Below are 14,579 nucleotides of genomic sequence, written 5' to 3'. Positions count from 1 at the left end.
ACCAGGATTATAGAAATTAAAAGGCTTGAAAAAGTTATAACAACTCAAATTTGCTCCAAATGTATGCCTTTATTTTTATTGAATCCTGAACTTTTTTTATTTTATCAATTTTACCCTGAATGTTTTAAACACGAGATAAAACTAACTACCCCTGCACGTGTTCTTCTAATTAGCCTGAAAGAATATATAATTTGATCTAAGAGATAATGAGTCCCTCCATCTTAGCTAGATTACATAAAAACCCTGATTTAAGATGATCCAAAACTTATTTGTATCTAACCTTCAATTTATATTAAAAAAGAAAATAACACAAGAAAAAAATAGAACAGGCAAAATTACAAGTAAGTTTAATGGAGTAGCTTGAAAAGGTGATGATAGAGTTAATGGTGCTGTCAAAGTTCTTGAAGTATATATTTTTTGAAATTATGGAAAAAGAGCATCAACAAAGAATAGCTGACAAAATTGAATAATTTAGATAGAAGGTTTTTATATTGTCCAAACTGTGGGGTGATTTATTTTCAATTTTATTAGAATGATTGTGCAACAAACTACGAGTATATATAGAAATAGTTATTTGACTCATGATTTGTCAGAAAGAATGTTTATTTTGTAAAAAAAATAATATATAGGTTTTTTTAAGGTGTTTTTTGAAATAAAAAAAATATCAATCATAAATCAAAATGTTTGTACACGCATTTAATTAATTAAATCGATGTTTAATCAAGAGATAATTAGGATTAAAATATTTGATCTCGTAACACGAGCCATGTACTCGGTTGTGTTTAATAACTTTGTTTTTTATAGTAAATTTTTTATTTAATCAAATGACTATTAATGCCAACAAAAGGTAAAAAAAATCATTAATAAAAGCGAGTTGAATAAAACTATGAAACTCGACTATAAAACAACTCAATGTTAAATGAAAAAACCAAAAAACAATAATTAAAACAAATCTAATGTTGAGGGATAAAATAAAAAAATCAATTTAGAAAACTTGCCAAGGTAAATCCAACAAAGAATAAAAAATAAAAAGAACTAAGACAACCTGAGTTATTTTTAAAATTAATGAAAAATTATATAGAAAGAAAATAAATAAAATCCTAGGCTAATCTTTAAAACTCGCAATTTATAAAATTATAAACGTGAACTCAATTCCAAACTAATTTAATGTTGAAGGATGAAACAAAAAAAAAAAATTTTAAAAATCACCAAGGTGAAAAAAACAACAATCAAAATAGATCAAATTTGATATGAAAAAAAAAATCTGAATGGGATTAAACTATAAAAAAATTAATTTTAAAAATTATTCCAAACAAAACAAATAACAATTAAAAAAATAAGGTTCAAATCTGAAAGCTAAAAAAAATTAAAGGGGGGGTGACATTTAAAAGGAATTCTGATTTTATAGATTATTCCAAATAAAACAAATAATAATTAAAAAAATCCAGACCAGATTTGAAGAAATAACAAAATGAAGGGCTGCTTGAAAAAATTAAAAGGAAATATGCGGAAATCGAGGAGGATAGAAAAAAATAAAGAGACTATTGGTGTCAAACTATATATTCGTTGGTCACATGTGTCGCCACAACATGGAGGCGACACCAATACGATCCAAATATTGTTGTGAAAGGCGACACATGTTTACTGAACTTAGCTGCACGTGCCATTTAAATGATGCAGGGATGCAGGGGTTGCCACACGCATGCAACTTGTTTTTTTTTAATAACATAGCAACTTTTATTTAATAATATATGTATATATTAGATTACAAAACCACCCATAAACCAACCTTACCATAAAAAAAAATGATTGCAATTAAGAAAATGCTCCAAAATGTAAGCTATAGAAAATCTCAATTTTAAAGGAATGCAAATTATTTTATTGTTCTTTAAAAATAAAAAAAATGAAAAAGTCATTGTAAAGAGCTTTTAAAAAATTTGAATCGAGTGATAGAATGATTATTTAATTATTTATTATAAAAGCAAAAAGATATAATTGCCCTGTTTTTTTTTTTTTTTTAAAGCAAAATAGGTATTTCCTGTCAAAGTTTGAAAAAGCCATCAATATCCTTTATTTATTTTTCACTTTGGTTTGATATCTTTTAATTTCATCATCTCCTGTCAAATTAGTCTAAATTAACTTAAAATTTAATCCTATATAGACCAAATAAAAAAGAAAAAGAAACCGTTGTAAACAGCAAGTCAGAGGGGATCCATGATGCCATCATGCATAGTGTTTTACTTAACATGTGTGAACTTTTAATTATCACACATGAATAATGCATTTCAGAATAATCTTGTCTTGCGTTACAAATATTTGAGTTGAGCTATTCTATTGATAAGCGTATGATTGAGTGTGGTTGTGAATGCTTTTCAAAATAATTTTTTTTTAGAAACACATTAAAATAATATTTTTTTATTTACAAAAATTATTTTTGATATTAACGTATTAAAACAATAAAAAAACACTAAAAAATATTATTTTTATCTTGCGTTAAAAATATTTAAAAATATTTGAGTTGAGCTATTCTGTTGGTAATGGTATGTTTGAGTGTTGGTTGCAGTTATTTTTCAAAGTAATTTTTATTCAGAAATGCATTAAAATAATATTTTTTTTATTTTTTAAAAATTATTTTTGATATCAACGTATTAAAACAATAAAAAACACTAAAAAATATTAATTTTAAACAAAAAAAAATTAAAATTTTTAAAAACATTGAACCCGTACCTAAATAGTCTCTAAGTCTGGAGAAATTTGTGGTTTCAACCAAAAAAAAAAGAAAAAGAAAAAGAAAAAAGAAGTATCATTATAACTTAGGAGCACCTCAAATCGAGCTATCAAGTACCCCACATCCATAGATAAAATCCAAAATAATAATAATAATAACAAAAATTACACGTCGTGTATGCATTTTCTCTCATGTAAATTATATACATGTGATGTCTACGCATACATCTTATAAAGATTCAAAGAAGGCGAGCAGAAGGATTGACCTTTTCTTATTCGACTTAACTTTACCGTATATTATTAAAAGACACGGAATCGTTTTCCTACATGTAGAGTACAATTCCTGAAAGTCGAGTCAATCCTAAAGTCACTGAACTCCAGGTCAATGGTGATGAAATTTATGTGGACATACATCGGTGGCACGTCCAAAAAGGATCACAATTAAAATCACTGGTCGCGTAAGCGTGTTAAGAATTTGTTTTATGATCTTATTATTATTTGTTGCTTTTTAATTTTTATTTTGAAATATATTTAAATAATAATTTCTTTTAAAAAATATATTTGATATCAGTATATCAAAATAATCTAAAAAATACATAAAAAATTAATTTAAAACAAAAAAAATTATTTTTTTACAAAAACACTTTTCAACTACAAAAACAAACGAGGCCTAATAATAAAGGGGTGTTTGGCCTCGTGGTTCAATAAGAATCTTGCAAAATATTGATTTTTTTTGTATTTTTAGATTATTTTGATATATTGATATCAAAAAAATTTTCAAAAAATATTATTATAATACATTTATAAATGAAAATCATTTTGAAAAGCAATTTTTACCATTGTTCAAAATACCCCCTAGTGAATGGTGTACTTTTTAATTAAAAATATATTAAGACTATATTTTATTATATATATATTATTTTTATATTAATACATGAAAACTATAAAAAATTATTAATTTAATATATTTTTAAATAAAAATAACTTGAAAATCATTTTTAGATTGAACCATCTTAATAAACATCACATAATTAACTGAAAAGAAGAAAAGGAAAAAACTAAAAAGCCAAACAGAAAAGGGATTGGCGGGATCAATTAATGTGACGAACACAAAAAAGGAAAGGAAATACACGTGTAAAAACATTTTCAATTGGCATGAAAATCGCTTCACAAAAACTGAAAGGCAGTGAGTACTCAACTAACCAAGAGTTCTTCCCATAACCGAAAAGCTAAGTCTCCTGGTTATGGGTAAAATAGTGAATTAATTAAAAAAGAACTGTTTGTAGGATAGTATTTAGCAGATTCCAGGGGCTGCTGCGGACGAAGTAAAAAACAGTGTGCAAATGACAACAAAACTGCGATTAATAGGGATACTTCACCTTCCAATTTTATACAAAGACTTAAATGCCCCCCACCTTCTCATGGTAGGGACACTTTCCATTAATTTTTTTTAGCGCCCATAACAAGGTATAGACACACACACGATCCAGCCTCCCTCCTTATTGACCTTAAATTCTCCTCTCTTTTTTTATTCAGAGAGAGGAAAGAGCCTCTCCACTTCTCTTTCCCTAGAAGGAAACAATTGCTTTTCTGGGGGTAACAAAAGGAAAACGATATAAATTTTTAAATTAATTGAGACGGAGAGGAATTTGATTAAGGTCGCAATTCTGCTGCAACTACGGCGCCGGTTGGCTACCCAGCTGGCTGTTTGTTAGCCAAAAATTTGATTTTTTTTAATGTAAAATTAAATTTTTTATATTTTTAAATTGTTTTAACATGTTGAAGTTAAAGATAAATTTAAAAAATATATTATTTTAATATATTTTTGAACAAAAAAAATATTTGTCTTTGTTTTAAAATCGTGTTTTAATTTTTTTATTGTTTTGATGGGTTAATATTAAAAATAAATTTTAAAAATAAAAAAAATATTATTTTAATATATCACAATTCATATATATTTTTAGTTTAATTGGTACCCTACATAATCTTGCCAAGTTAGTCAAATTAAATTAAAGAAAACAACTAAAACAAAACACCTTTGTTTTCTTTAATTACCAAATCTGTGAGGTTATTATATTTTTTTAAAAGAAAAATGAAAATAAATATATTATAAACTTAAATTAAAGAAAACATCTAAAACAAAATACGCATTTGAAAACTAAATAAAAACGGGGAGGGCAAGTCGGTCAAATCACTAAAACTAATGAGCCATCATTATCGTTCCAAGATAAAACCCAAAAACAAAAATTTCTACCAAAGCCTTTAATAAAATTTCTTCAAAAACTTCCTTCCTAAGCTCCTCCCTCCCTTCACGAGCACACCTCGATATAATTCTCAGTGTCCATTTCCATTTACATTATCTCTAAAAAGCCAGACAGATCCGAAATCACCATAACTCCCTCACTCTCCATCTCTACGATGCTAACCAATTGAGGATCGGCGGACTCGCTTTGTAACCAAAGTTGACTCAGCACTCTTAAACACGACCGACTCAATAATTCCAATGGGAGCAGTGCCTTCTACGCCGCGTCTCTCCGGCGCTCGCCCTCAGGACACGGCCGATTATTTAATCGGTTCATTTGTCGGTGAGAAGACGTTTCCTATAGGTTCTGACTTCTGGCAGAAACTTCTCGAACTCCCTCTCAATCTCCATTGGCCTACTCACCGTGTTCAAGAAGCCTGCAAGCTCTTCGGTCAGTTCATCACCAAACCTCTTTTCTTCATCCGTGCCTAATTCTGCATTACAGGATCTATTTTTTCTTTAATTATTACTACTTTATTTGCATATTAATCTCTTAATTATGTTCTTAGTGGCTTGTCTGTTTATTGGATCTGCAATGCTTTGATAATTATAGAGATTATGTATTTTTGTTTTTAATATTTTGTTCTGGTCTTCTTCTGTGTGCAGCACAAAATAATTGTAATACAAGGCATCTAACGAAGATTTTGATTCACTTATCGTGGTGTTTGCAAGAGTGTGTTTCGAATTCCGGTGCCCCGTCGGAAGTTTATGAGAAGGCTGTTAATGCGGTGTACATTTCATCAGTTTTTTTAAAGTATTTAATCGAAAATGCTCAAAGCAATAGCATCGAGGAATTTCATTTGTCATTGAATGAGAGCGAGCCAGCACCGAATGGTTTCAAAACAGGTACTTTATTTTGTTACATAAAATATTTTATTAGCCGCCGGCCGGCCATTTTGATATAATTATGATTTGGTAACTAGTGCAAATTGGAGCCGGTGGCAGTGTGTAGCTTTGTTTCAAAGAATCTGGCAACATAAGTATTTAGCCTGTTTTCTTTCATGATTTAAATGGGGTGTTGTTTAGCCATCTTTGCTTCAAAGGAAAATAATCTAATAGCAATGGGGATGCCGATAAGCTGCACTTTTATTGTAATATTTGAAATTAAGCTTTCCTACTGCACGCAATTGTTTCCTAGTTACGAGTGAAACTAGATTTGCATTAAGCTTATTATGAAAATAAATGCAATTGCTATAGAAGTTTCTGAAAGTTTAGTTAAGTTAAACATCTGGGTGAACAACTGCTGAACTATGCCTTTGTGGCTGGCTACACATCCTCAAACATTAAATGATGGAAAGTGATGGAGGTTGAAAGTAAGTTGGATTTAAACTTCTGGACTTTCAAGGTGTAATTTTGGGATAAAACTTGGTGTCTGACTGTTAGAATTTATTTATCCAATTCCCAAGGATGCCAATCTATGTACTTTAGACTCTCTGCTTTCAGTTTTATTGAATTTTTTGTTTGACAGCTATGCTTTCCAGTACTAGTAAATCATTGTAGGCCTGAATTTTGGGTTTCCATATGTGCAGATCAAAACATCGAGAGTCTTGTCATGCATAATGTGCTTAACTTTATTGGTTCCGTAGAAGTAAGGTACACCATGGATTTCTCACCATGTTTACAATATTGAGATTTCGTGGAATTTGCTCTTCTAAAATGTATTATTTTTGTTACAAGTCCGAAGACATACCTTCTACATCATGAGTTACTCAATTTCATGCTTGTTGCAATGTCAACCCAACTTCTCTATGGGCCAGCACCAGGACCGACTGATATGAACCCTTTTATTGATGCAGCAATGGCTCAGGTTAGTGGATGAAATTTAGCTTAATTTCTTGCTCTAAATTCTGAATTCTTCAGATCTTTCAAACTTATCATGTATGCCTTCCATAATTTGCAGGAAAGTTCTTTGGTTGGTTTGGTTGTTCGGAGATTGCTACTTAATTATATAATACGACCTCGTATCCCATATAACAGCGCATCATACCCAGTATTTTCTGGTGGGAGTCAGCCTGGAGTTTTGCAAAGAGTTGGTTCTGCAGCTGGTATGATGTTCTCTTAGAGTTGTTTTTTTTTTTTAATAGTCTTGAACTAGTTAGTTTTCTCACCTACAAAAGGCTTGAACCACACAGGTCTGTTATGTGGAACTTTCTAATATCTATTTACTATCTTTTCCAATTGTCTCATTTGCATTGCTTGCCGCATGCTTTTAAATTGGGCCATATTTATCAGACTAATACCGAGGCTATCATTGTCATTGCGTTGTAATTTTTTCCTTTGTTTAAAGTGGAGCATATACTTCTCCAACTTCTTTTCTCAATTTGATTTGCATGCTTTTGTTAGCTTTTGTATATCATTTTCTCAAGCCAAGGGTTTCAAGAATACTATTTGAAACTCAGTGACAATTCTTAGGTTTTTCCTTTTCCTTTTCTTTTGCCATCAATGCTTCTGTTGACATTATATATTTGATTTGCAGCCACTCTTGTTTTATTGCCATTCAATTATTTGGTCAGTTCAACTGGTGATGGCTCAAGAAATCCATTGGCAGACAGCAGTCTTCATGTGCTGCTTATACTTAATTATTATCATAAGTGTGTTGTGGGTGATGAGTCCCTGACAGACAGAAGTGATGACAGTGCCACTTCAGATTCTCTCTCCAAAGGAAAAACATACTTCTCTGACAATCCTTACTGCAAAGCCTTAGAAAATGCAAGGGATATAGAATGTGAGATCTTCTTTTTGCCAATTTCCTTTTCAAATTGCTTTGGCATGCTGTAGGTTGTTGCCATATTGCTGAATAGTACCATGTTTTCAGTTGATCGTGTAGATATCGAGGGGAATGCGCACAGTGGGTCACATGTGAGATTGCCATTTGCATCTCTGTTTGATACTCTTGGCATGTAAATATCTTACTCTCTTACCTCCATGACGACAATAATTTCCTTAGTTTGAGTTATACTAGTGTTTTCATTAGATTGGATGTATACATGCAAATGCATGTGTGGGTACCCAGACAAAAGAAAAACAAAAACAAAAACAAAAAAAGAAACAAAAAGATCATTGGCACTTGGTTTGTAATATCATTGTTGCTCTAACGCTGCTTGCTTGGTTGCTCCAATTTTCATTGTCCAAGTAACAATGTTTGAAAGTTTCATCCCCCAATCTATCTAGAGACATATCCGAGAAAGGCATTCAGAATTTTTTGTTGCCAAAGGTTGTTGTAGCCAGATATTTTGATAAAAAAATTGTAACTTCTTGAAGGACTTTACTGTAGCCTTTATATAAGAACGGGCTTAACCTGTCTCTATCTCGTGAAGTATTTCCTAACAGGTTCTCCCTCTGCAGGTGCTTGGCTGATGAAACTGCAGTCCTATTGCTTTACACATTGGTGCATGGAAACTCTGACTTTTTGGAGTATGTTTTAGTGAGAACGGATCTGGATACATTGGTATGAAATATCAGCTCGATCTTTTTCCTGCTTGATGTAAAGAAACAAAAAAACTTTTTCAAAATTTTGAACCCTAAGGCATTACCAAATGAAAGTATAGGCACTGATGAAGCAAATTACATTCATTACCTAATGGAATTGGAAAGCTTTGTTGCCATTACCCAAGGTTATAGTTTTTATGATCATATCTGTAATGATCATCGCAGTTGCTGTGGCCACTACATTGGAAACTTGTCAATTTTTTACATTTTTATTTTACAAAGTCTTGCTATAACCTATTATTTATGCATGCGTTAGATGAAATTGTTGAATTTTTTTTACCATCTACTATGTTTTCAGTCAGAAATTTTGTTGGGACTAGCATTGTCGTTCTAGCAAAATTATTAAAAATATGTATGTCAAAGACAATTTTCTAAAATTTGTAAACAATTCATGTTCAGTGGTTGCTACCATTATGCGGTCCTGATGACCTTGTAACTGCAACTGTGACAAAAAAAAAAAAAAAGACCACGACCATGATTATAAACCATGCTACTAAATCCATTTTGAAGGTGGCACCTTTTAGCCTTGGGCCTGAGGTGACTGCTACTAGTGTACTTCTAGCAGCTTTTACCAAGTGTAATCTACAACCACTTGATTGTAGAGAGCAGAAATAAAGGGAGCTAAGGAACCATGATTATAGTCTTCTGTGGTGGTTCAAAACAATCTTCAAGATAATTTTGCTTTATTTTCATATTCCTCATAAATGTTACAGGATGTTGATGCAGTTTCTTGAATATACAAGCATATGCTATGCAATGAGTGTATTTTAGTTAAATAGGTTTTGCTTGACATGTTATTTAGCATGCAACTGGCTCTTGAAATCAATGAGATTATTAGGTTTTCTTGATATTTGAGTTGGCATGTGATATTTACTTTTGCTGTCACATCGCTGTAGTGCAGCTTAACAATCTGTTTTTCGCAATGAGATCTGCAGTTAATGCCAATTCTGGAAACGCTGTACAGTGCTTCAAAGAGGACGTCCAATCACATATACATTTTGCTGATTATACTTCTTATACTTAGTCAGGATTCATCTTTTAATGCAAGCATTCACAAGATAGTAAGAATCACTTTCATTTGCCAACTTTCAATCTTATTTCCAAGATGTGTATTATTTTTCTTATGTTATTATTTCCTTGTACTGTTCCCACAGGTACTGCCAAGCATTCCATGGTATCAAGAACACCTTCTTCATCGAACATCCCTTGGTTCCCTAATGGTCATAATTCTTATAAGAACAGTGAAGTATAATCTATCTAAGCTGCGGGTATGTTTTAAAGTACTTAGCTTATTAATTCATGTTCAAATTGTTGCAGTGTCCCTCTTGAAGTTGTTATATCCGCCTGCCATGGCTCATGTTTTGGAAGTTGTTAAATCCAGTTGATTTTTAATATTGCAACAAACCGAAGTTCTCATATATTTTATCACAACAGAAGATCTATTAGGTTCTGCTACAATAGTCCATGTTCTTCTATTGATTCTAGTATATTCATATCTACTTAGTTTGCTTGTAACTGTTATATATGTGTTAAAAACTTCTTCCACTCTGCCTTCTCGTAACATTTTAAACTTGTAACAGGATCTCTATCTTCATACAACTTGTCTAGCAACTTTAGCAAACATGGCTCCTCATTTTCATCATTTGAGTGCATATGCATCACAGAGACTTGTTAGCCTATTCTATATGCTCTCACGCAAGTACGTCGCTCTTATTTGGTTTCTTTTCTTCTTCATTTACCACATTACATTAATACTTTGATAACTCATAAGCATACTTTTCTTTTCTGGTATTCTTGCGTTATCTTTTGTTTGTTTGATATTGCATTTTAGGTATAACAAACTTGCAGAACGGATAGATGATAAAATGGGGAAGAGTGGCTCTTTGGGGCAAGACAGCCTTGCTGAAGATCTGGTAGTCATTATGGTCTTTGTTTATGATATGACTCTCATAGTGGGAATATTATGCCATGGAAGGCTTCCACTTTTTTAATTATTTTCCATGTTAGCTAAACTGGATTGTTTTTATTGCAGTCGGCAGAGTTGCATATTTACACGGACTTCTTGAGAATTGTCCTCGAAATATTAAATGCAATTTTGACTTATGCCTTGCCACGCAATCCCGAGGTATAATTTCATGTGCATAGTTAGTGTTATGTGCAATCCTCTTCCTTTACAAGAACAATCATGTACCTTCCCTCTGTTTCTGCTCATTTCTTTTTTTGGCAGGTTGTATATGCAATAATGCACAGGCAAGAGGTTTTTGAGCCATTCAAGAATCATCCGCGCTTCAGTGAACTGATTGAAAATATTTACATGGTATTTATTATCTGTAGTTTTTTGTATGTAAACATCAATGTTCCTGAATAAATCGAAGCAGAACTCTAGGCAGTTGTTTTTGTATCAGTCTATCAGCTTTTCTCAATATCTGGATAATGCTCTTTTCCTTTACCTGATTGTGTTTCATAGCATATGACTCTTTTGGACTTTGTAGGTTTTAGATTTTTTCAATAGTCGCATCGATTCCCAAACACATGATGGTGAATGGTCAGCGGAGAAAGTCCTCCAACTCATAATTATGAATTGTCGATCATGGCGGGTTGAAGGCATGAAGGTTAAAATAACTTTGGAAGCCTTGCCAAACTTTGAATGTATTGTCTGAAATGTTTTTTTTTTTCCATTTTAATGTGTTTTTCTTTATTATATTTCGCAGATGTTTACTCAATTGCATTTCTCATATGAACAAGAGAGTCACCCAGAGGAGTTCTTTACACCATACATTTGGCGCGTTGCTTTATCCCAACGGTACCATTCCTCTTTCTCTTGCCTAGCTCGGAATCATGCTAGATCTAGTTGGATATACAACTAATAACTATGTTTTTGTCATGTGCTCTTTTCAGTGGACTGAGCTTTGATCCCAGTGCCATAAATCTGTTTCCAGTTGATCTGCCAATAGAGGCAAGTTCTAGATTTGCTTTGAATTTCGAAGATATCAACATGTTGATCTTATAGTCCATCTTTTGTTACATACCCTTTCCGCTCTTCAAATGTTTCATCTTTCGAGAGCTATTGAGCCTGAGTTTAATGGCAAATGTTCTGTTTGTGGAAACAGCAAGCGGAAACCATGTTTTTGTCTTCCATTCAATCCCCTATCAATTAGCAAGCTGCACTAATTCTTGATTTGCTTTCATGAATAATCAACCAGAAGCACTCATTAGTTACTAGTTACAACCTTAATTATTCTGTTAATCTCTTTAAAAATAACCCAATTTTTTGAAAGACTTATCAAAATATGGGAGAGGAGCACCCATTCATGGCCCTCTGAAATTAGGAGTTTCTAGTTTTTTCTGTAAAATTCTATAGGGGGCGGTTTCCTCTAATTTTGACAGAGGATTTCTTGCAAGGGAGGCTATGAGAATCCAACTAGACAGGTTAGGATAGGGTACTTTTTAAACATCATCAGACGGAAAAAGTGCTGTTACGGGTAGAATTCAGATATAAGAATGATAAATGGGGTTGCTGATACTTCACATGAAAGAAGGAACAAGAGAGGAACTTCCCGTGTCTCTCTGGTGTAGTAATTCTTTTTTTCGCTTGGCAAGGTGATTTCACCTGCCTACTTGAAAGATAGACTAGCTAGATAGTTTGCTTGGTTGCTGTTTGACTACTTTATCCTGCATTTATCTTCAGTGAAATCCTCTACGGATACTCAAAATGATAAAACAAGAAGAAGAAATAAACTATCAAAGCAACAAATTCTTAGGAAGCTTATGCTTGCAAAATTTTCTTAATCAGCTATAATATAATTGAAAACAACTTAAGGAGGTTTATGTAGACAAATTCCAGCAGACATACTCGTTTGCATGTTTGTCTAGTTTTTGTAATTACACTGTTTTGAGCAACTTACTCTTTGTTGGCTTTGAAGGAAGTGATAAACAATTCAAGATTTCATTTTGATTTATTTCCCTCTTAATTCAAGACTTCATTCAAGTTTTTTACATGCTACTTCTTTAGATTGACAGTTTGTTTGCTTTGCTGCAGAAACCAAATGATGACGTTGATGATCAAAGTAAATTTCAAAACACGAATCTGAATGAACACAGGGTACTGCTTGACCTGTAGTGGGTGCAGCATTATATATCTCCCCATTAATGTTCATACTTAGTGTTTATGTAAATAGTACTAAATACATGAAGTAGTAGTAATGTATTCTTCTCATTCTTTCCTGTTTATATGCTTGGAACACTGTAGAGCCCCCCCCCCCCCCCCCCCCCAATATATATGAAAATTGAGATGCACGATGTAATGAATAAGAGAGGATGCTATGCTATCCATATTCCAGGTTTCCAAGTATAGTCGAGGAAAAGGAATAATGAATAAAATCTGGATTCCAATTATTTGACAAGTGCTTCTTTACAGCGCGGATTCAAACCTGAAAACAGGTACATGATTGTTGCACTAGCGAGTCGTGGCTAGCTTAAACATCTCTAGCTGACGTTGATTCATGAGATCAGGCTTTTGTTGTTGGGTCTTGTGATACAAGATTGTTCAAGTTTAAAATTCCTTAGTAGATCGAATGTTTTGAAAACTTTGCTCTATAATTGTACTCCAGCATAACGCAACGCGTCTACATATGCTCGGCAAACGAGCCTCTACTAGCATCGCAATTTTCCACTGCGTTGTTTAGATGGGTGCAACTGAGTCCTTGCTTGTCTCTTGTCTCTTCATCAATGGCTATTAGTCAAGAAAATTTGTAATCTGCATGTAGTTTTCTATGCTTCACAGTTCAGTGATTTTTTTTATTTGACTTGACACAAATAAATATACTCGAGAAGAAGTGACGGATATATTTAATGCGGAAACAACCTTTGTCGAAGTTTCTCATGTTATACCACGGTTCTAATGCCAGAGAAGCATGATCCGATTTTGAAGGTACTGTATAAAATTTCCCTTATCTAGTCCCGAAAGCTATCTGCTAACATCTATGGTCATCATCTCCTATTCCTTTTACATCTCGTGTGACTTGCAGTTTCTGAGAATAATGTTTTTGTTAATACCCAAGTATGATCAAAGGTTAAACTTGTTTATCTAATGTGTTGCAATTTCTGAGAATGAAAGATCCTGGCAGTGACAGGGTTTGCTGTGTGCCAAGAGTTTCTTACTATTGATCTCAAAAACTACCGGAACCATGTTCATTAAACAGCAAGTTGACGAACATAAAGTCCAAATTTTCTCTCTTGCACAGTAGATCTGTCAAACTGTACCAATGGATAAGGTATCATTTTCACTGAATAAACCAAACAAAAGAATCCACCTACATAAACACGAGAAGAGGGCAATTTTAGAATGAAGTAGGGGGCTCATATACCAGAGATGGGGACTATGTCGTCTCCCTGATGAAGAAGCCATGCCAGTGCTAGCTGAGGAGGGGTGCAGCTGTGCTTTGTAGCCAAGTTGGCAAGTCGTGTATATAGGATTTTGTTCTTCTGCAGATCCTCCTCCACAAACCGCGGATGTGAAAGTGCCCGGAATTAATACAAGTGTATGAGTGACCATTTACCAAGCTAAATTTATACTGCTATGCTGCTAAGACATTTTCTGTTGATAGTCACAGTATCCTCTATTGGTACTGAAGCATCCACGCGATGCTGGTAATAAAAGATCAATATAGTCCATGTCAAGTCGCGTAAGACTAGCTTCACAGCATTCTCGTACATATTCAGGGGTACCCTTGGATCCAAATTGGAAATCCTCACACAGAGTTATTCCAAATTTTGTTGCTACCTGAACCATTTCTCGGAGAAGCTGCTTCAAAGCCTAAAAACTAAAAAGTATCAACTTTCTTGATCAAAATTACATTTTTGCATTGAAGTCAGGACTAATGTTCCTCGGGATATCATATGACATGCCTATCTCAACAGGATATGTTTGTTTAGACAACATTAAGCACATATATAGCCCATCATCTACAATCAAACCCTTGACAAATTGGATACATAACACATCTCCAATCAAAATCTTTCAACACAAAATACGCTGCATCAAACCTGTAAATCATGTTTT

At 33.0% G+C, this 14,579-nt stretch overlaps 1 protein-coding gene across 1 annotated transcript; it reads left to right on the top strand.

The window, feature by feature from the left end:
• Positions 1-4,968: 4,968 nt before the first annotated feature.
• On the top strand, positions 4,969-12,921 carry LOC7474173 (uncharacterized). The gene is made up of 18 exons (XM_024611156.2): positions 4,969-5,420; positions 5,636-5,875; positions 6,559-6,622; positions 6,707-6,836; positions 6,930-7,074; positions 7,506-7,754; positions 7,845-7,929; positions 8,375-8,477; positions 9,454-9,579; positions 9,673-9,786; positions 10,099-10,217; positions 10,350-10,431; positions 10,551-10,643; positions 10,746-10,835; positions 11,011-11,130; positions 11,230-11,321; positions 11,417-11,474; positions 12,558-12,921. The coding sequence occupies exons 1-18, from the start codon at positions 5,231-5,233 to the stop codon at positions 12,636-12,638; spliced, it is 2,181 nt and encodes a 726-aa protein (XP_024466924.1). The 5' UTR covers positions 4,969-5,230; the 3' UTR covers positions 12,639-12,921.
• Positions 12,922-14,579: the final 1,658 nt, after the last annotated feature.

This window comes from Populus trichocarpa, chromosome 10 (assembly GCF_000002775.5).
Source record: "Populus trichocarpa isolate Nisqually-1 chromosome 10, P.trichocarpa_v4.1, whole genome shotgun sequence".
Lineage (NCBI taxonomy): Eukaryota > Viridiplantae > Streptophyta > Magnoliopsida > Malpighiales > Salicaceae > Populus > Populus trichocarpa.
This window is presented reverse-complemented; position numbering and strand designations above follow the sequence as displayed.

What these genes read in the sequence shown, in the direction of transcription:
- LOC7474173 (XM_024611156.2), top strand. Translation starts at nt 5,231, where the DNA reads ATGGGAGCAGTGCCTTCTACGCCGCGTCTCTCCGGCGCTCGCCCTCAG. An exon ending in ACCGAATGGTTTCAAAACAG is followed by an intron (nt 5,876 to 6,558) that starts GTACTTTATTTT and finishes CCATATGTGCAG; the next exon opens with ATCAAAACATCGAGAGTCTT. An exon ending in CCTTGCCACGCAATCCCGAG is followed by an intron (nt 10,644 to 10,745) that starts GTATAATTTCAT and finishes TTTTTTTGGCAG; the next exon opens with GTTGTATATGCAATAATGCA.